The 23,067-nt window shown below is 38.3% G+C and overlaps 1 protein-coding gene across 1 annotated transcript in view; it reads right to left on the reverse strand.

Annotated features, from left to right (window-relative positions):
* trabd2a (TraB domain containing 2A) overlaps nucleotides 1-23,067 on the reverse strand; it is a 52,147-nt gene that overhangs the window by 23,726 nt on the left and 5,354 nt on the right. Inside the window, exons 3-4 of the mRNA XM_008423926.2 lie at nucleotides 858-1,004; nucleotides 462-636 (exon numbers count right to left, since the gene is read on the reverse strand). Of these exons, the coding sequence (XP_008422148.1) occupies nucleotides 462-636; nucleotides 858-1,004 (322 nt within the window). The remainder of the gene's footprint in view (nucleotides 1-461; nucleotides 637-857; nucleotides 1,005-23,067) is intronic.

Raw genomic sequence — 23,067 nt, forward strand, 5'->3', positions numbered from 1 at the left:
TAGCATGGTGTTGGACCCGCCCTTTGCAGTTATAACATCTTCAGCTCTACTGGGAAATCTTTCCACTATATTTACTAATGTATATTAGAAGATGGGTCTGAAGGGAGGTTTAAAATCAATGTCAGTTCCAGAACAAGATGTAAAAACTAAACCTTTTGCCAGTTCCAATGATTGTGATCAGGTGCTTAATGTAGACAGTGTTCACATTGATCCCTGATCAATTCATCTAACCCACTCGACTGGAAAAGTCCAGACTTGGCACTTCCTGGAGACACTGAATGTTAAAAGTGCAGTAAAAGTGAAATAAATCCCACATTTCTCCTCTAACGTTGGACAGGTCGAATTTTATATCGAGCGACGTCTCGAAAGCAACCATTGCAAATCTGGAATCACTGCAGCCCATTCACCTGTGTGATCACATTTTGACTCCATGTTAGTTTTTATAATAGTCAAAGACTAACCTGCACCAAAGGCAAAGAAGAAGCTCTTGTCTGGGTGTTCCTCTAGCAGGGCTTTCACCCTCCTGCCCATCCTCTCGTTCCTCTTGTAAATGAGCTCCTGTCGGAAGTAGGCATCGATTTCCTGGGCAGTCACCTGCTCGCTCGGTGGCAGGGTCACATTGTTGAAGTTAGGCACCTTTGACAGTGAATAAAGAACTCCATTCATTTCATGGTAGTTAAAAAAAACAGAGATTTTTTTGTTTGTTGTTTTACTCGTCAAAAACGTTGAATTGAACTGTAAAGAAAGCAAGGATAATGGCCATGTCAGTAGGATAAACTAAATGATGACGGGTGAAAATGTTAAATGTATTAAGCAGGGTGATATTAGTAGAGAGATATGAGATTCACTGGACAGACCTGCGATGTGTCATGATTGAAGATGATGGAATTGAGATCCCCACAGTTGTAGTGTCTGATTAGGTCCTCGGTTGTGTACGGGACCCGAAGGCTTCCTGCTCTCAGTGACTCCTGCTGCAGTAACGTCTGGTTCAGGGCAAAGATCACCTAGAGCAAAGCAACCAAATGTTGATTTTTTATTTTTTATTTTTCATTCGAACTTACACCCAAAGTCTTCCTTCTCACATATACAGTAACGCACAAATGTTTAACTGTGTTATGCTTTAGCGTAACACAGTTATGCTTTTAGTTCCATGGTGCAGATGGAACCTCTGCACCATGAGGTTCCATCATGGTGCAGAAGGACAGTGGTCTGGCTTCAGGCTAGTTGAAAACCCTGATGACCTTTTCTCTGCAGCACCAAGCATTTTAAAACTGAGACGGCATTTAGAAAATAAATGTTTTGGTTACATAGGAAAAAAAAATTATTTAAGCAGTTCAGGCAAAAGCTTTTTATTTTTTCAGCACGCATGTCTAGGTAACTTAAAATATATAGGTCTGTAACGTTAATACAAGCTGGATTTATCTTAAGTTTTCAGGGTAGTTAGAGTAGGTGATATCCAACATTACAACTTTAAACTGATATACTTGCATAGACTTGCATTTACATTGATATGCCTGCAGTTCCCCTGAGATTGCACGGCTGTAATTGAATGGTATGCATGCAGTTTGTCCTTTTCTGCAACTGAGAAAAAAACCTATGTAACACAATTTTTTTTTTTTTTTTTTTACTGTAATACTTTTAATGCTTGTGGTTTAAATACTGATCTTGATTGAGCTTAATAACAACTTCACTAGTGACCACGAGAAAAAAAAAAAACTTATTTGAATTACTAGTAAAATATATCTATCAATGTATTTCTCTAATTTAGTGCATACTTGTGCTCTGTATGTATTCTTGGTGTATTGTGAGAGATCTTCAGTCAAATACATGTTGGCTTAATACAAAAATGGGGATGCTAATAAGGCAGACCAAAGCAACAGTTTTTTTTTCTGCGTCCAGTATTCTAAGGTGCTCCGCAGACACTTTTTTATTGGGCCGTCCCATTATGGGACCCTCTAAGTTGCCAAAGAGAGCGGGGCAGCAGAGAGCAGATGCCTTCTTGTTACGGGACAAAGAAGCCCTCCATCACCCTCTTTTCTGCGCTCCTACCAGCTTTCATCAGCCGCGCATCAAAGTGGTGCTCTGCATATGAAAAGTACCCTGTCTTTATTCTACACAAATTAGCCTATCACTGCCCCTCCCCGAGCTCGTTTCACAAAAAACACCCTCACATCTGTGCCACGTCCGTGAAGGAAGGCCCTCATCTGCAGGGTCTCCCCTTTTTCTCCGCTCTCTACTCTTCTCTTTCTCCGCTCACCATGCCTTTCAGCCCCTTAAATTATGGCAGCAAAGGGAGGAGGAGGAGGAGGAGGAGGAGGAGGAGGAGGAGGAGGAGGGCAACGTGGTGGGGGTGAGGATCAGTCATATTTCTGTATTTTAAAATCTAACCAACAAAAAGTTTGGTTAGATTAAAAACTATGGCAAAAATGTAAGGAAAGGAAGGAAAACCAAACTTTAAGACAATTTGGTTTGGTGTTTTCCCAGTTCTGTTAGTGCACTTAGGGTCAGTGGGTGCATTTTCCCACTCGGCTCCTTTCATCACCCCCCCCCCCCCCCGTTTCTTCTCCTCCGCTGCTGTCCTCTAACTCACCGCCCCTCTTGCACACACAGGGAGAAACACAGACACACCCCTAGCTGATATCAAAGCGAGCGAAGCCAATGAAAGTCAATAATTGTCCTTTGTCATGGAAATGTCCCCTCTTGTTGAAACGGAGTGGGGTGGGTGTGTGCGTCTAGAGCAAACATCATCACAGTTAGATTCCCACATGTGGAGATTTGGAGTGTTCAGCGGCTCAGTTGAAAGCTCTCGCTCTGGAGTGTGTTAGCTTAGTGTTGGATTTGCCAAAAAAGACTGGGGAGAAAGCTTTGTAGAGTGTCTTTAAAGAGACACTGCATCAATTACGGTTAGAAAAATATTTTACTGGGATCACCGATTACGAAGAGAAATAGTAACACGTTTTTTTTTTTTTTTTGTTGAAATCTCATACAGATTTGGCAGCAAAAGCCCTGAAAGCAGCTGAGTGCCTGAGGAGCGAACACGATGCACTGACAACGATGAAACTTGTTTTGGCGTAACAAAAGTTGACAGGCCAACTGGCCAACGGAACATTTTTCCATCAAGTAAAATAAACAATCGCAGACCTTCTGCTCAGATCATTTCAAATGACAGGTAATCAAAGGGAAATAATGAAAAGGCAAGAGGAAAGTTGAAACACATGTGCAATAACATCTCAATCATGTGATTTCCAACTGTACTCCTTTCTAAGACACAGAAATGAAAAACAATTGCTGTCAGTCCATTACGTCACTTTTCTGTCTCCCTGGAAATACTTTGATCATTTTCTACAATGTCTTTAATCTGAGTTCCTGTACTTGCAGTTTAGGAGCTTTACAACGTTACTGTGTGTGCATGTTTGCAGCACATAGGTGGTCAAAAAAAAGTCTTTTTTTGTTTTACATTTAGGTCTTCATCACTGTTTTCATATGAACTTTTTGGGGGTTTTTTAATCCAGATCTTGTAAAACTGGTTTGCATTTTACGTAACACTATCTGCAGTTATTCACTGACTATTACATGAAATAAAACTGTAAGTTTAATCTGATCATTTACATTCACATTGTGATTCCTGAATACAAACTGGACTCTATTTTCCAGAAACTGAGCGCATTGTTTAAACTTCTGTAAGTAAATATTTAGGGTTGCGTCTTCTTAAAAACTCTGCATTGTGTATCAATTTTTTTTTCTGTTGTTAGCAAAAACCACCATTTCTCAAACCGACTTGCATCTGTCTCTGTTTATCCATGCACAGCCTGCATAGAAACCAAAAACGTCCATGTCCATGTGAAACAGTGCAGTATCAGCGTGTGACTGATTTCATAAGATAAAGACCCTCAGAAGAGTCCGAGCACAGCATGCGTCAGCCTCTGTCAGAAGACTTTGTGTGGCAGCGCAGTGTTTAGGTTTGAGGACCTTTCAGACGTTGATTTTTCCTGAGTAAAACATAAAAAATTCTGGCAACTTTAAAATGTGACACGAATATACAGTACTTGTAGTAAAATAGCAACAATGTCTTTCAACAAGTCTGTTAATATGAAATGTTATCTAGCTAAGCAAATACACAGATTGCTCAGACATGTCAAAAAAATTTGTGGCGTGAGTGCCACCACATATTCACTTCTTCTACATAATGTATATGACCATTGAAGCAGTGACTTGATAAGGTTACTTTGTCTCTTTCTAGACTATACTATGTAAAGATTCACCACACAGTGGCATGCCAAATGATTTCAACTAACTCTCAGTGACTGTGTTAAGAGCGTTAAGCTTTCATCCCCAGAGTGACAGCGTAGAATCATAGAGTATGACTTCACAAACAAAATACCCGAGCTGCAGATTCTGAATCATACACCCTTCATCCCAACACACATACACGGTACAGAGTTGAAATGCATCCCAGGTAACCTGCGAACATTCAGCGACACAACCTGATGTTTCAGGAAATGTTCATTTTGTCACACTTCAACTCATAAAAATGTAGTTTTCGGATACATCAGGACGCATGCCATCGTGACAAGAAACAATATGATAACAATATTTAGGCTAAACAACGTTGGTAACGCATTTACCCTGCACCCAAAAGTACAGAAAATAAAAAGCGAGTGAGGTTCCTATCACTGAGTGAGTGTGCTGTAATGTGAACAACATGTAAACATAATGATATGCTCCTTGTATGGAAAGGCCTTTGGCTGGCTCGGGATTTTCTAATTGCAAGTGCTGGCATCGGCTTTAGAGCGCTGCAGTAACTTAATTTCCAATGCAGTTTTAATGAGATTCTAAGGAGGAGCATGTGTGTGCCTGCATGCAGCACATCTTTCTGCGTGGGTGTTTTTCTTTGTCTTATGACTGATAGTGTGTCTGCGTATGAGTAGAAAACCATGTGTTGTAATAAGTGTATCAAAGTACACACACACGCACGCAGAGACACACACTCTACTGCAGCCGATTCAATGAGCCTTGGCTTTCTCCCAAGTACAAATGAAGTCTTCCGAACATCGCTCCGTTTCCCTCTGTCTTTGTGATGTTATCACAGTGACACAACTCTTACTTCTATCTTGCACACGCATGAAGATGTTTCAGGCAAAGGGGAAGTTCAATGATTTCTACCAGAAACCGGCAGTGCAAAAAAGTCAAATCAATTAGACCGATAAAAAGGGTAACGAGAAAGGAAAAGAGAAAGACTCCCCTTTAAAGTTACCATCGAAGCTTCACAAGGACAACACGATGGGATGTTAAATCTTCTGCGTATTCGTGTCGTGCACAAGTTGATGTACGCCGAATTTTTATCTTCCAAACATGTTTGTCTCTACCTAAAACAATCCAGTTGATCTTTTAAGGAATAAGGACTTTCAAACTTGCGATGGCTCACGCATAAAATCTGTCTAGACAAAGAAAGCAGAGAACCCAGCAGTGAACGCATCAATCTTTGTTAAACATGTCATGTCCAAACAATGTGCATGTTGTATTTAATGTTTGTACAGGCAAACATTAAATAGTCAACGAGCATTAGATCATCATCCAATTATGTCTATTTAACAGCCTTGTGCTGTGAAACTACGGAATAAATTCTTTACTCAGAGAAATATTTTATGGTATAAAAATTTTTATATTTCGACCCATGAAAAACAACCTTAACCCATAACTTTTGAGAGCAAAAACTGTTTTGGTTTTTACTCCTTTCTAGCTTTATAAATAACATTGACATGTCTTGATAATGGAATTTTAAAGTGGAAATTGTCTGTACTGGGTAGAATGGGATTAAGAAATATTATTTTTGGATCACTGCTCTGACTCTGGCCAGCAGCGGTGGATGTAAGATGCCAACTCTGAGTTGTGAAGATGCTTTCACAGATGTTTTGTTGTCATGTCCAAAAATGTCTATTAGCCTATTGCCTCAGCTGGTGTTATACATGTTAACTGTGTCAGATGAATAGTAAGACGAGGTTGGATTGTTAATTTTGGTAAAAACCGTATCATCCATCCATAAAAATGGACCATAAGTCATATCTACAATAATGTGAGTGAGATATTAGAAAATGCATTTTACTCATGAGGCAGTTTTTTCAACAAATGTTGTGCTATCCTAAGATGAGAAGTTTCATTGAGCTTTAGTATTTTTCTCTGATTTGGTGTGGTGAAATGTGGTAAAAAACCGTTTCCTATTGTAGATATGAAAACCCAAATGATTTTCTTTTCTTTCTTTTTTTTTACATTTTGAAAGAAATGACTCCAATAACTTGTGGGTTTTGTGGCTTCTGAAATGCACTCGGTCTTATTTAGCAGGCATCCGCAGACACACAGACACACACACACGCACCGCATGCATAAATCTTTCATCACTGCAGAAGCTTTCACTTTCAGGCTGAAAACCTACTATTTAAACACAAATACACACACCTGTCAAACTGAGTTATCTGTATTGTTTCTGCACTCCACACCTCCACCCTCAGCCCCCTTTCTGTCTTTATACCTTTCCTCAACACTTTCTTTTTTACGTTTCCTCCTTCTGCATCACACCTCCGCTTTCATTCACAAACTCTTCTTTCCCGTTTCCTCTCTTCCTCTCTCTTTTGATCCTATTTATCCTATGCTTCTCCTTCCATCCATCTCTCCCTCTCTCTCTCCTCTTCTTCTCCTTTGATCTTACACATCCCCTCTATCAACCAGGTCTTTTTAAGATTTGACCTCTACATTCCTCGGGTCACTAATGACCTCCTCACTGCATTTCTGTGTTTCCGTGCATGTAAGTGTGCACACACCTGTACAAGATTAGGTCTTTTCTCTGTGCGTCTGCATGTTGGTGTGTGTGTATGCGTGTGCATTCATGTGTGAGGATTTATTTAAATGTTTCATCATCATAGATTATGGCAGCTTTCACAGAGCTCAAAGTCGCCCTTTGAAGATAAGTTTATTAATATTTTCCAATACGATGCAAAAGAAAGGAAATATGGGGCCACGATTTCCTCCACAGGAGAGAAAAAAGGGAAAGTGAAACAGAGAAACTGCCAAGCCACATAGGGAAAACTCCCCAGGCCCTTAGCTTTGAAAGTAATGATGGCCAAAAATTGTTTCCCCCTCAGTTTGAAAGGAAAATCTATCCCTAGACATAATTGATATATCCTATTCCTTTTGATCGTCAACATTTCAATCTATGAATGTTGACAGGAGTCACTTTCTCCGGCAGGCAAAATTCTTAAGTCTGTGTGCACACACAAAGTTTCTTTCTTTAAGAAAAATGTAAGACAAAAAAAAAAAAAAAAAACAACATTGACTGGAAAGGAAATTTATTTTCAACTCTACGATAGCACAGCAGCAACCCTTGATTGGTTTACGGCTTACTACTGTGACAATTTAGATATTCAATGAAATAAGTGTTAAGAAATTTCAAACTCTACACTAACATTGGCGAAAAAGTATATATTCAAGATAAGTATTAACAGGCTTTGCTCAATAATTTGTCTTAAATCTTTCTGGGTATGTTTCATGGGGATGTTTCAACAAATTAGGCACACCTGTTTTTGGTTATGTTCTACCATAATTTTCTATGGATCTTCTGAAGCAATGTCAGTGTGGATGGACCGTGTCAGTAGACAGTCATTTTTCGGTCTTTCCAATCACTAGATTGACCCACCAAGTTATCCATCCAGCTATTTCCATCCACTTAAATGTATCGCAAAGTGCTAGGTCATCTCCACACCACCAATTCAGGCACTGGAGACATGTTTATGGCCATATGAAATGCACTATGAATGAAGATATATATGTCTAAAATTGATTAATATTGGGGTTGTGGCTGAGATGCAAGACATCCCATATTGTGGCTGGGTTCATAACGCCCCAGTGCTTGCTGACAGCAAACTCTCCACCATCCAAACCCAAAATCCCTTAATGTGTTTCTAGTGGCCAAACACAGTAAAGGGGAGGGCACTGCGTGATGCTCCCCCCATGCCTGCAAGGTCCATCATTCCACACCTCAAGACCCTTCTGATGTATGGTGTTACTTAGGGAGGAGGGTAACAGGTGAGGACATTGGGGGGCAGCTCCACAAATGCTTGTCCCGTCCATATTCACACATATATATAACTGACGAGAGCCATGGGACCCTCCACAGATCCCCAAAGATGTCGGAGGACCTGGGGGGCAGAGAGTAGTGCAGAACCCAGACCAACCAAGCACAGCAAGCCCACTGGATCCGAGCAGGTGCACCCAGCCTCCAAATCTCTAGAGTCCACCTGGATGTGTCCTACATCTCTTAACCCCCCTCCTAATCTCACATCTTATTCAGCTATTCAAGTGAATAGCTGAATAATCTGCTGCACTCTGATCAGCTGGTAAGAGTCGCAAAAAAAAAAAAAACGGGTTGGCTTTGTTAACAGTTTGTTGATTGGGGAATAACTTCTCAAAACGGAATCTTAGCTATTCACTTCATGAGTTTTATGTCAGAACATGTAAAATATATGATGTTTAATAGACTGTTTTCTTTAAACCTTCCATGTCAAAGTGCATCCTGTGGTTTCATCCTAAGACGACTTTAAAATAAATTAATTTAAAGTCAGGCCATTTAACACTGATATCTTTAAAAGAACAAACTATCGCTCATACCGCATTTATATTCAAGTTAAAAAGCTCTCTTTGTCTCTTTTTTTACTGCGTGTTCTTCCATTTCTCTCACTTTGCGTCTGTCCTAAGCCTACCTCTCTCCCTCCCCGTTTTGGTCTTCCCCTTGTGCCCTATAAAAACATTCTTGTGGGGTGCATTTACCTTGGTGCCTGGACACAGCCAAATATTTAGGCTGTCACAGGGAATCAGTCTCAAACCAAATAGCCCAATGGTTTGAGGCGGTGTTTTTGTGTGTGCTTAGTGGGGATTGTGGTGATTGAAATGCCAACTTCTGAACCTTTCACACTTTCCTGCTTCACTACACCCTAAGCAAGCTGGGAACATACCCCGACCGACTTATAGATATCTGCCAAAATGAAGTACTGTGTAATAGTCTATAAAAACAGGTGGTTACCAAGAGCTTCGAGAAAATCATGGTGATATTTTAGTAATATCATCTTCAAACTACCTATTGACAGAGTGAGGGTGTATGTGACACTTCACCAATCCTCACAACCTACTGTGACTGTGACCAAACACACGTGTTTGTAAGAGGAGTGGGAAACCACAAACATTCACAGCACAGTTTCCTTTATTTTAACATTTCTAAATGCAGCAAGTCATAAGAGAAATTGACTGTAATGGCTGACTGTTGACTGAAGAAACAGTGAATTTAGCCAAAAAAACACAGAGAAAAATATAGCAAACCATTTAATAAACGTATACCAACCATATGTGTACATGCCTGTTATACTTTCAAGATATCATGGTTGAGACATCCATAATAATTCTTATAAAATAAGTGGACAAATCTGTTTCTTCAGCCCAAAAACAATTACTGCTCTTGTAATAATTAAACTGCATATGCAAATGTGTTTCCAGGAAATATGACAGATCTATGGTAGCATTGCCTGTTATATAAATCAGATAAAGATTTTGTGAACTGAAAAAAATATATAACCAGATGAGTTTTACAGCCTGATTGATTTAATGCTAAAAAAACCCCAAGTTTTCCATCTCTTGTTTTAATTGAAGAAGATTTTTATATTTAACAAGTTAAACCCTAATTTTTCATTTGGAGTCCAGAATCCAGGATGAAATGTCTCCTACAGGTGAAAATGAGTGCAGTTCCATTCAGACGAGTTTTTGTCAGAAACCAATTCCAAAAATATGTGTCCTACTTTGGACTCTCCTGAAATCAGAAAGATGCAACGTGAAGCTAAAATCTGCAGTGGTGGTTCTGAATATCTGCAATTTGTTCAAACCACTGCTCCGACTGAAAAGACAAATTCTTGAAGCAAACACGCACAGAGCTGCAGTCATTCATAGTAATTTGCATGTAAACCCTTTGGGGTAGTTTGCACCATTTCTATCGTTCTGAATGAAAACACTAAAAACACAATATACTTTCATGTACAAAAAGCACTACCTACACACACGTATTAAGATCATATTTTCCATAAAATGGAAAATAGTATCAAGTATCCAAACCATAGACCGTGACTGCAAATGAACTAAAAACAACAACAGCTGATGAGCTGAAAACTAAGAAACGAAAGAGAAAGGTGGGGTTATGGCTGCGAAGACATTCGTTCGGCCTGCTGCCTGACCACAGACGCGTAAAAAGTCAACAAAGTATGAAAAACACCCAAACTTTGTCAACATGTATGCTGCTCGGTTTTTATAGATGCAACAATTCGCATTCAATGAAGACGTCGCATGCATAAACAAGAATGTATCATGTGAAGTGAAGACCAAAACAATAGCTGACAGAGCCACAACACAATAAGCCGCTCACTAAAAAAAGAAACAATTAAGAAGGTCTGCGGAGAGAGAATCAGCTAGACAAACAAATATATGGGAGTATACAAGACATTTTAAAGATTTGCAGATTCTCTAAAAACAATTGGCTATTTCAGCATGAATTTAGAGAAGATTTTATATGACTTCACCTCCAGTGGGCGTATTCCTCTTAACCTATCTCTTAGTCGGACATGGAGCGGGTCGGAAAAGGACAACGTGAGTTTTCTTTTAAAAATGTTATTAACATTGTTGCACTCTTCCTAATGACCAACTGTGGATGGTTTCACACCAGTGAAGTGGCAGTTTCAGGACGCAGACATTACCAACCTTCAGCACTGACATGCAGGCACATGCAGGCCTCATAGAATCTGTGTGTGTTACAGAAAAGTCTCCCAACGGCGCCTCAAAACAACATTATATTTTCGGTTAAACCAAGCTGCAAACTTCTTAAACAGACTTAAGGATGAGGAAGTAAAGCTGCATTTTGATTGCGTTAATAGTTAAAAGGTAAATGCAAAATTTTTAGAAGCAGAGTTCTTGAATGCAAATACACACCTGCATACATATGGTTTTAAGGTAATAGCCTCTTTTCTTAACTTTTTCTTATTGGGTTAGTTGCTATTGTAAGGTGGGAGTAATTGGGGTCGGCAGTGTAATTACACATCAATCTTATTCTTGCTCCACCATGTTTTCCCACCATTTTTGGGAACCAGAGGATGTCGTTATCATACACTGAACATTTCAAATGGCTTAAGCAAGAATGATTTATAGCTTTTTTGTCAGGGCTAAATTATGGACAAAATATGAAATGCAAGCTAAAAGGAAGTTTAATTTTCAAAATATTTATCTCTAGGTAAATTCAAGAACTGGCCAACTCAAAATAGCACGGTATGTAGTTACGGAAAAGGTAGTTATGTGGCAAACCAAACAATCAAAACATTAGAAGTGTGACTTCTACCTGTTATTCAATGTTTACTTTTTTGGGTTTTTTCATCTGTTTCAAATAGTTCTGGCTAAGTCGTCAGTTAATTTGCTTTCTACACACTTCTCGTGGCAAGTCAACATGCATTTTGGTTTCTGCCTGATATTTACCTCATGTTATTTGTTAATGTTCTCCATCGTTACGGTCTGATTTCTTGACATGATGGTACAATTTCACAGATGTAAGTCTCACAAACAGTAATCTGGTGACAGACAGAAAAATACTATGCACATATGCAGACATATACAATGCTATGCACACAACAGGATTATGCAACATCTCTTCCCTGTATGAATTTCAAACAACTCAGAGCAGCAGACCATCACATTTCCAATTGTGTTTAGAATAATATCTGTCATACTTCCAAAAGGCAAGAAGTATTAATGACAGAGGGTCTTTCATTGACAAGATCTTATCAAAAATGTACGACTTCTGACTGCTGAAAATGGCAATGAAGGTATTGTCTTTTCGTCTACATAAAGACAAAAAACCATGTGGATTAGCTGAAAATCTAATTCCCTATTTCAAAAGATCGTGTTAAAGCTTTAATTGGAGAAAAACGCCTATTTTCTTAGGAGAGTCAAGTCACCTAAGAAAACATTGTGTTTTCTTTCAGTATGTTTCCTGAAAGAAAACACAATATCAAATTGAGAGCTTCAAATTGCAAACCGCTAATCAAGATCAAAATTAGCATGCTGTACCACTTTGCACTGAAACAAGTCTCAGGGAGAAATGTATGCAATCGGTTTGCTCGAATATGAAATCTCAACCGTCTGCAGACAGTGTGTGCAGAATCTCCTCCGTCCACAAAATATAACCATCCTGCGTTATTATGTGGGAGCAGTTTCTTGTTTCGGCCTCATGCCCCTTAAAAATGCTTAAAAATCAAATTGAACAAGGTTGAGTGAAAGGACAAAATAAGTGCAACAGATGGAAGAGGAAACGGTGGATAAAAATGTAAACGGTACCATACTAGGTTAGCTGTATTTTTGGATATTTAAAACAAAAAAAACAAATCAATGATAATTGATATCAGCTGATATAAAATGCTAGTATTGTAATCTGTTTTTCAGTCAAATTGCCAAGCCCTAATCCCTACACTTACATGTCACTTCTGATCCCTAAGTTGTTCCATGTGCAAAAAACTAAATCATTGGTTTACTGTTTGATGAACTCTCACACACAGCCAACTAAAGAGAAAGGTAGTTTGGATTTAAAAAATAGATATATTATTTTGAATGTTTTGCTAATTTCCACAAAATCAGTTTGTCTATTGTACATCCACATTAACAATAATTTTCATATAGCGCAATTTATCATAAGATCGAAAGTAAGTACATATTGAATATTAGAGCTGCACAATTACACACACATTTTGCCTATATAATTGCCTTCATGTTTCCATCGATTACTGAAAATCATCGAAGTCCTAAAGCAAGAAAGCAACTCCAGAGCATCACAGTTTTTGCCTTGGAACTGTGCCGAGAATGGCATTTTTACCCAGTTTATGTTTTATTATTACATTATTACTGTCTTTAATTAAAGCAAGTGAGGCCTGCAGAGTTTTAGATGTCATTATTATAAATAAACAGTAGCTGGATACAAAAGTGGTTTCAGTAAGAAAATCCATAACAGTAAATCTTTGCACTTCTTATTCACATGAATTGATGCATCTATAAATGAAGTACGAGACCAAAAGCAAATTGTAGACATGCATAATTTCTCCGTATTTAAAGCCAAAATGTAGTCAAGTTGAAGACTTGAACACCAAAGTGTAACTCCTGTCTCAGAGGTAAGCAATGACCACTTGGCAGTGTAGAATGAAACTTCCTGTTGTCGTACAGGGTACCTATTCATCAGATTTTTGTTGAAAGTAAGAGCATCATGACATTTGCCTGTCTGACTCCGACTCTGGTCAAAACATCTGCAGAGTCTGACAGACCCTCCTGTGTGGTGCCCACCTGTGAAATTCCACTAAAGCCACAAAAAATGCGGACTGGAACCAGAGAGACACAAGTGGATTTATGGTCATGTTGGTCCAAAACCATAACTTGCTTTTTTATTGGGTTATTAAATGAATTTACTGAAACATTTTATTAGCATCAACTAACATCAGTGTGAAATCTACTTTAGCCTCACCGTCTCAGCTTAAAAGCTACATTCACAACATTTTTGGAAGTTTTATAGGCCACGGAGGATATCTAAACCATGTGCTGAACATTTTAAATCAACTACAAAGAGAACCCGTTGTGGAAAAAGAAAGAGACAAATAATCAATAATAATTCCTTCCAGATTCATATGGCGGCAGCACAAAGCCCTTCAACACTTTACAAGGAGGCAGAAACTATTAATGCTCTGTGCTAGAGCTTGTGGACAGGTTTGGCACTGGGTTGCTCGGCCCAAGTCCAGCCAGGTTTGGCAAGTTACTAGAAGTGCTGGATTGAATTCATATCTGCCACAACTTGCACCAGTATAAAGAAAGTATTAGCACAGGGTTCCCCATGTCCAACCTTTGAGAGCTACTATCCTGCACCCTTTGGATGCATCACTGCTCCAAAACACCTTAATAAGATGGTTGAATTTCCCCCTCACTCTGTCAAAGACTCTACAGAGTCTATAAGCTCTGTAGAGATCTGGTAATGGGCCATTTGATTCAGGTGTGTTGGAGAAAGGAAAGTTTCAGGGTATCTGAATAGTATCTGCTATTTCATCTGCAAGGACTAACAAGGACTGAAGTTGGGGTCCCTACATTGGCATAACAGTCAAATTTGCAAGTACTGTGTATGTTTTTATCAAAAAATTTCTATTTAATTTCAATAATATGCCATCACGGCGATTGTTCGCTGTTGTGTTCCCTAACTGACTTAACTTTGGTAAAGCTCTAGCCAATAAGAGAAGCCTTACAGCTTAAGGCCTCGTCTGCTCTTTGGTAACAAGAACCCTTTCTCCATTGTCAATTGTCACTTAAGCCAGTCCATTTCTGTTCTAGCCAAGTTGGATGCGTCTCCATTGCAGGATGCTAATATGGGCAGGAACGTGAGCCTATTGCTCTGATCATCTAATTTGTAGTGACACTCAGCAATAGAGAACCTCGAGGTTGTGGTTTGATGAGTTGCATCCCAAAGGCGCCTTCAGCGACTGCATGCAGCGACATCAAGAGTTGAAGCACTGCTGAAGATATTTCTTTTTTTATTCATTTATTTTTTTCAATAGATTCAAAAGACAAAATTACTGTTTTGGCTTGGAGTAACAAAAGTAAAACGTGGCTAATTATCTGTTATTTATAGCAAGCAAAGGCTAAAGACATAAATACTTTGTTCAAGAGGCTGCAAAGCAAAATATATTTAAAAAACGGGATGGATTAATAGAGCAAAAGGCTGTACTTATTTTACATTGATTTAAATTTTTATAAAGGATAAGATAAATTAGTACACTGTAGATGCTGAGATGTTTTCTATTTTTTTTACTTAAATTACAATGGTTGAACAGCAGAATGTGTTTTCAGTGTTTTTCCATGAGCTGTTTATCCGTAGCAAGGTTTTCTAATCAGATGTTGGATCAGTGGATGGAAATTGCTTGCTAAAATAAGCAGTGGCAAAGATATCTGCTATTTAATCTGCAAGTACATTCAGGGTTGGTTTCACTTGAGTTGTTTTCTTCCTTGTAGAAAAAAACTGATAAACCAGAAATTGAGTCATAAAGAGCGAGTACTAATTCTAAAATACTTTTACATCCTTTGGTTTATTAGCTGATCGATGGCATAAGGGTAGAAGATGCAGAGAAGGAATAGAAGCTGAATGCTGCTTCTCCATCTTCGGTTCTGGTTCTGGGGATGCAGAGCAGGTTACAAGGGAGACGTGTGAGGACACTGATACAGTAATCAATGCAACCAATGACAAATGCATGAATGACTTTCCCTGGCTCTTACTGAGACATCCTAAGCATTTGTTCAGCGTTTGGATGGGTTCAGAGTCACCTGGTGACATGGTAATGTAGAGCTGTGCATCATCTGCGTCTGCTAGAACCTGAGCAAGTAGGACCATATAGATAGCGAATCAGAGGATTTAGCCTTGGGGGACCCCCACATGTGACTTCTGTCCGCTTTCATGAGAAATTACTTATCAAATCAAAGAAATTCTTGTTCACAAAGAAAAGCTGAACCTTTCAGTTGGTTACTGAAACCTCCCCTGTCGTTTCGGTAATATGTCATGGTCAAAAGTGTCAGATTCTGCACTGAGGTCCAACAAAACCAACAATGCGGTTCTTCCACAGTCTGTATTTATGTGGATGTCATTAAACACTTTGACGAGGCCAGTCTAAGTATTGTGGTGAGCACGGAAACCAGACTGAAAGACATCAAAGCGGTCGGTTATCGTTAGAAAGCTCTTTAACTGTTCAAACATTGCTGTTCAATAATTTTGGTGATGAATGGAAGATTAGAAATAATAGTGGAAAGAGCATGCATGCAGCAAAAATTCTCATGTTTAACAATCTAAGTCTTATATTTACAGCTCAAGATGAAGATTTATTTAAAATTAGACTTGGTGAAAGAGATATTCTATACTCATATGTCTGCAACCTATGCCGCATGTTGTGTAATATCTGTGTAATCAGTGCTTTGCGGCATCAAGAGGTAAAGACATCTCAATCTGTTTACGCTTTTCAAGCAAACTTGTCATTTTATGACATACATGTTTGGTTTTGAATTCAAATATCCAAAGAGAGTTCAATGTAATTTGAAAAAAAAATGTGCAAGTAAAATGTATATATAGTTATACATATGTTTCTGCGTGATGATGGGAAATAAGGATCAGAAATGTGCTAAGGAAAATAAAGATTAAGTCAAAATGGAAAATTTTTAAGCATGTCATCAAATACATAAAATCCCATAATTTACAGGGGCTCTACTTTATTTTCACCATAGCTGTTTACCAAGTTGTAGTTTTTGTTTTTTTTTATAGCGAATCAAATTTGTCTGTTGCCAGCTGAAATTCAGTGACTGCTGCCGCAAGCATGTATAGAAAAGGATTTGATGCATATTAAATGATTCAATCCCATTGACTGGGCTTCCTTACACATTTTTTTTTACAGTCAGCATTGCAAATATAATTTAACTGCGTTGTAGTGTAACTTGGATAGAACTGGAATGCAACTGAATTTCAATCTCTCTAGAGACTAACACTAAGCAGACATGCCAACAGTGCAGACTTCAAAGAAATATGTAAAGGGAAAACACAATAATTTAGTCACTGGCTGTCATGCTAAAATCACAGATTACATAAAAACATCAAAACCTTTAAACTTTAAAAGTGAAAACAGTCAGAATCTGTAACTCTGGATTGAATATTAAATTTTGTTAAGAAGTGATGCAAATAAAAAAGCGACATTTTGAATATTTTTGAAAACTTGCATTTTTATAGAATTGTCAGTTGACATTCTTGTTATTATTAGTAGTATTATTAGCATTATTATTATATTTCTATGCAAGTCTTGATTCAAGGTTGGATTGTGCTTAGAAACATTGTATTAGGAGAAGTATATAACATATAAGTATATAATAGACTTCTTCTTCCTCTTGCTTAAACATTTCAAAGCCTGTTTGTGTTTGTGACACAACAATTGTATATCATCAATATTTTGGTTTGTTTTCATTTTTGCAATTCAAGGTTTTACAAAGCCTAATTGCTCGGTGGGTCACTCAAACCACAAAACATTTGTATGAGCACAATGTAGCTTCTATGAGCTTGCACACATTTTCATGACCTGTTAAGTCGGAGAAACAAGCTATTCAATCCTCTTTTGAGCTGCAGGAGCTTGCATTACACAACCAGGAAACGCCTGAGGCACTTTCTACTCCAAGGGAGGCATTTCCTATGTGTACTTTTGGGGATCTAAAACCTTTTTCTTGGCGCACAATTGGCACCATCCAGCGGTATTAGATTCTACCTTCAATCAAATATCTTGGAAAAACAAAAGAACGCAAACTGCGTCCTGCACAGCAATGGAAAATCTAATTTGTGACATCAATATATCATCGTAAGATTGACAGAGGGAAAGAAGAGGGTATTGTGGTTAAATAAACCCAATGGTTTGAACAGAAACTGAGGCTAAATATTTAGAGAAATGGAAGACTAATGAACTTACAAATGTTTCACACAAGAGATTGCAAAGGTTGGTTCATTGGTCAAACTTAAAGCTTAAATTATTAGAATTTATATTGACTATCTTCTTGGTTGCGCTAAAAAAAGTTGATTCTAAATAATACCCTAACCCCATCATGCCACAGTCCACATATATATTGTTACTGATGTCCATTGTCAGTGGGGAACAGAATATTTGCATAATGCTGCTGCATAGTGCAGCTGCTGTTGCAATTAGGTAACTGCGTACCATGTGTCTAACTTCTATGAGTCTATGCCAGAAAGAGTTAAAGTTCTGAAGATAAAAGTGGATGGATGGATGGATGGATGGATGGAGAGACGGCAATCAAAATTTGAAAAAGCAAGCACTGAGTTTAAAAGTAGCAGGTACATATTTAGCTGACAAAAGAGAAATTCATTCCACCGTGGAATGATTTTATTTCTGTTTATATGAAGCCTTTTGGAAAAGAACAAAGTAAAACCAGGAGGAACTCCGTGTCTTTCTCTCCGGTGTCACATATCCAGACAGATGGACAGATAATGTCGAAGGAAATGCCAGACATAGAATACGCAACTGTTTGGCCAACAGTGGAGAGGAAATCAAGCACTTTGGTGTGACATGAGAACAGAGAAAGGCAGTTGTAAGAACATGTTGGAAATTCAATGATAGAGCTGCATATGCTCATTAAAATACGCATAACCACAGAAAGCCCTCATTCATACGCAGGCATGACCTCTCGGAGAGAAGCACATATGCATGGAAACATTCATACACACATGCAAACAATATTAAACAGCAATTACATGAGCCAGTACACACTGGACAAATATGCTCCATGCTGTAATTACACATGGAAAGTTTATTCCTGCTGATCAAAAGCAGTGTGATACAAAATAAATTATCTCATAACCAAAGTTAAGACAAAAGAGAAGTAAATATCGACCTAAGATGATAAATAATTTCTTACCACATCAGTGAGAAAGACGACACAGCCGTGCCAGGAGTCATCACCATGACCTTGGTGTGTATGGCACAATTTTTGTTTTTAAATCACTGCGTTAATCCACTAAACATCTGTTTTCCGGGGTATTGAAAAATACACATTTTCTGTTAATATCTCACATGGTGACATTTTCTTGGGATTACCTATTTAAATGTCCACATGATTCATAATTTGTCCCAATAAGGAATGTGTATCTTTTATACCAAAGCAATTACTTGGCAGCTTATTTAGCTTTCGCCTGAAGAATACTGTAATAAGAACAATAAATTCAAGCACAGGTCACAATGTAAAGCTACCTTAGTGAAATCTCTGGTCACACGACCGTTAAAGTATGCTGCATATTTCATCACTGCAGGCATTTTGCTCTGACTCTTGCCTGAATGAAGGGTCTGGATGGCAACAGTTCTCTCCCGAGTCAGTCTGTTTATTACAGTGTAATACTGTTCTTTCCTGTACAAACTCAATTACCCATTCAGTCGTGAGCACAAACAAAAGCAATGTTCAAAGTTGGAATGCATTTTTGAGGAATGGTTCACCGTTTTCTGGAGCAGAGGAAGGAAAAAAAAATCACATATTCTGAATCACATTGTGTAAATATGTAGCAAACAGCCCGGCTGCACCAATGTCCAGCAGAGTAGCACAATATTTATTTTTGAAAGGCTGTTATGATTGAAATTAGGGTTTGCATCTAACTTATGAAATAATATTTTTGCAGCAGCTGTCCTTTAAAAGTAACTAGTTGAATGTCACTATTTTTATCTTTTAAGCAAGCCACAAGTTAGCTTAACGGCCCGTGTAAACATCTCTCTTTCTCTCTCTCTCCTCACCTTACCTTCTGTTCTCTCCCATCACACTTGCAACTCGTTTCTAATCAGCCATCTGTTCTTTGTTCAGTAATCAACCTCCCCAGTATATATACAACTCATTCTCAGTTTCTCACTGCTGGTTCCTCCTCCTGTCTAGTCATGTTTCGTCCCTGTTGTTTCTTGTTTACTGTTAATGTTCTGCTCGGTCTTCCTGCCTTTTCCATGTTTTCTTTTTTTTTGTAAGTTTTTGATTTTTCATTCTTTGTTAAAACTTTAACGTCTACTCAATGTCTCAGCCTGCTGCATTTAGGTGATATACCAGCACACACCATGCCAAACACATCTAAAAAAAAAAAAAACGTTATCATAAAACGTTCAGCATTTTCATCACTCATTTCACAAAATAAAGTATATAAATTCATCGTACATGGAGTGAAATATTTCAAACGTTTATCATCAAACCTTGCATTGTTTGACCAAGCAGATCAAAAGCCCTGTTGTCTGTCAGTGTAAGTCAAAAAAAGGAGTGCAGGGGTTTCAAGGTTGTCAAACAGAGGTAACGTCATCATACCTTTAAAGGAGGGGGGAGAAAAGCCTTCCTCCTTTAATGCCTCATCTACTGATCTCAGTCGGTATCTCAGCTCTCCTTGTTCTCCCAGTAATGAATGAACTAAATGGGCTTCAAACATTCCTTCTCTGCTCTCACAAACTTACACTGAGACTTGCATTCATCACATTTCCATGCACCATTAAACCCAGTGATGGGAGGAAAGAAACAACACTTTCATTAGCAGGTCTGCGCCACTGAGGTGTGGAATGTCCCGTGGGTTTCCAACAACAGTGACAGAGAAAGTGGGCCTTCATGCAGCCATTGTTGTCCTGGAAAAGCTCACTTAGTGTAATGGGCAAGGCTGAGCCCACTCTTCAAAAGACAGAGGGCACCGTCCAATAATAAGAGCAGTCATGCTTGGCCAGATTAGAGAACTGACTAAAGAAAGTAAAAATCTTTGTGCTTTGGTAATAACGAGCTAAATGGGCTTAATTTGTATTGACAAGCAAACGCTTAAATTAGCAAATCACTTGGAAGGCAAAACCGCTCACTTTTAAACTGATTTAGTTTGAAGACATGATTAAAAATTCACCTCTAAATCAAAATATTTTGGAACGTTTCTTTTACTTTAGGTTAGAAGGACAGTGATGATCCAAAACAATGAAATGTGATGAGTTAAGTCAGTTTTTATGAAAGAAAAAAATGAATTGGGCTTCTAAACGCAATCTTGCATGTCCCTTTGATAGAACGTAATATACAATATCCATAAACATTAATAGTGATTAATAGTGAAAAATATTAAGTTGCAAACTGATGAAGGAAGAGAATTGTTTGGCACCACGTACATCTGCTGGAAAAATTTTGAAATTAACAGAAATCATAGGGTTTCAGTGAATACAAGTCATTTATAAAGTTCTTTTTTTATTTATTTAACATTTTGAATCATGCCCATAGAACCATACCTGCACTTCTATATATATATATATGATGACAAAGTGTGTCACAGTGCCATCCAGAATTCTTGCAGGGGCATCACATAATGAACCGTTTTCTTGTCAAAGAAGATGTTTCATATTTGAATATATTGAAGGAACGTCCCAACAGTTGTCATCCAGAAAAAAAGGATGCAGTGAGTGATTTTGAAGCTAAGATCGTTTACATAGGAAACACTGGTGAGGTCAAGAAGGGAAAACAACAGATTTCGCCAAGCCCACAAAAGAATAGCTTCTAAGGTTCAATATTATAAAACAATAAACTATTGAATAAGGAGGAAGAGGGCCAACTCTGACAGTTAGTTCTGCAACAGGGGTAGATAACTGGAGCAGGGAATCAGCAGCCAAACAGCGGAGGATACCATGAGTGTTGTTTGTGAGGAAAAGGTTTCTCATGCCAGAAAATATTGTTTTATCCATGGTTTTTATTTTTATGCTGATGCAAAAGGTGTGTTGATGTATGGAGACTGGGTGATTGAACAAATAAAGACTCCAAAGATTCCTCGTGTATGTTTACCTAACAATAATTAACTTGGAGAATCTGTTTTTTTATTCTGTCATATTTGATGTACGCATGCTGTCTGAGTATTTTTCCTTCTCTTCCACCCACCTCCGGACAGAATTAGCTGCAAATGACTTTTTACTACTGGGAGACTAACTGTAGAAAGAATTACAGAGTGCAAGTGTGGTGACAGATGGTCTGTACAGAATAACATTTTGACTACTGTAGTGCAGCTGTACCTAAACAAGGAATGGGCTTTGTGTAGAAAAGTGACACTCTGACAAACACTGTATAGTTTGAGAAAATGAAATAGGCTTTTTTTTAGTGGTGTAATTGGAGTGCTGACACATCGGCATATCAGAATAACAACGATGGTCAGAACAAGGGCTGAAATTACAACATCTAATCTGAAAGTTGAGTTTTTGTCACAGACGTCCTTTAATCACGATGATGAAATACAGGCACGCTGGAATCACAACTGAGAAATTTGAAATCCCTGATGAGGTGCAGATTTCTTCAAGCTACTGGTGTCCGATAAAATTTATCCTCATTTTCTGCTCTTCACTAGATACATTGCCTTAGTAGCTTACATTGCTTTCACCATTTTGTCTTTAGTGTCTGCAGTTTTATATAATAGTGCAAAACTAGATGTTATAAACCAAGGTTTTTCAAAGTGTGGGGCGTTACCCCCAGAACTCCTAAGGGGCGCCAGAGCACTTCAGGAGGAGCGCGACATGAGGAAAAAAATATTAAGCACCAAAAGTAACTGCGAACATTTAGCCAACTTCGCCACGCCAATGTCAAAAAACAAAACGGATAGATTTTATCTACCTAAATCTACGGTAAGTAAGGAGACAGAGTCCGGGCCAAGGAAAATAAAAACGAAGGACCATGATTATTTATGGTTAAGCTGTTCAATTGTTTATTTGCTTTCTGAAGGAAAGGCTAGCTCTCCCACACTTTGAAAACCCCTGTCCCTGACGCAACGTGAGTACAAAAGCTGTGTTCACAGCTGCCTTTCTGTCATGCTTTTTAAAATAAGCCTGGAGACATCAGCAAAAATTGCGGTACATGCCCTTTACTCTCCATATCTTAAGCTCACTTTTAGTGGGTGCCATACATAACAATATAAAAATGAAACATAACTACAGGGTCAACTTGTCTAGAACTTTGACAGAACTTTATTTCAGAACCCAAAAGGAAGATGGGAAGGAATTACCACAACTTTCCAGTGCGTAAATCTAACTCAGCTACTGATAGGATTATCTAACCAACTATGCAGATTTTTGTTGATGTTTTACAAAAAAAAATACACATTTTATAGTTCAATGGTGGCCCCAATTTTTTCTTTAATTGCACGTCATAACCCAGCTATGTAACCAAGCATGATATAATTCTAGATGTATCCTTAACGCACCCATGTGTTTTTAAGAGTGTCAAATATTTTCATTTTTCATTTTTAGCCAGTAAAAACATATCGGAGGGTATAAAAATGTAGAAATGGGGTTCCCTCTCTTTCTTTGCAGCCTGATAAAACGTTGTTTTTCAGTCAAGAATGACGATGGGGCAATACCTTTTCACCAAGCATGTCTGTCACTCATCACTCTCCGCATGGACGTTTTACAGTTGAGT

The sequence above is a fragment of the Poecilia reticulata genome, linkage group LG12, assembly GCF_000633615.1.
Source record: "Poecilia reticulata strain Guanapo linkage group LG12, Guppy_female_1.0+MT, whole genome shotgun sequence".
Classification (NCBI taxonomy): Eukaryota; Metazoa; Chordata; class Actinopteri; order Cyprinodontiformes; family Poeciliidae; genus Poecilia; species Poecilia reticulata.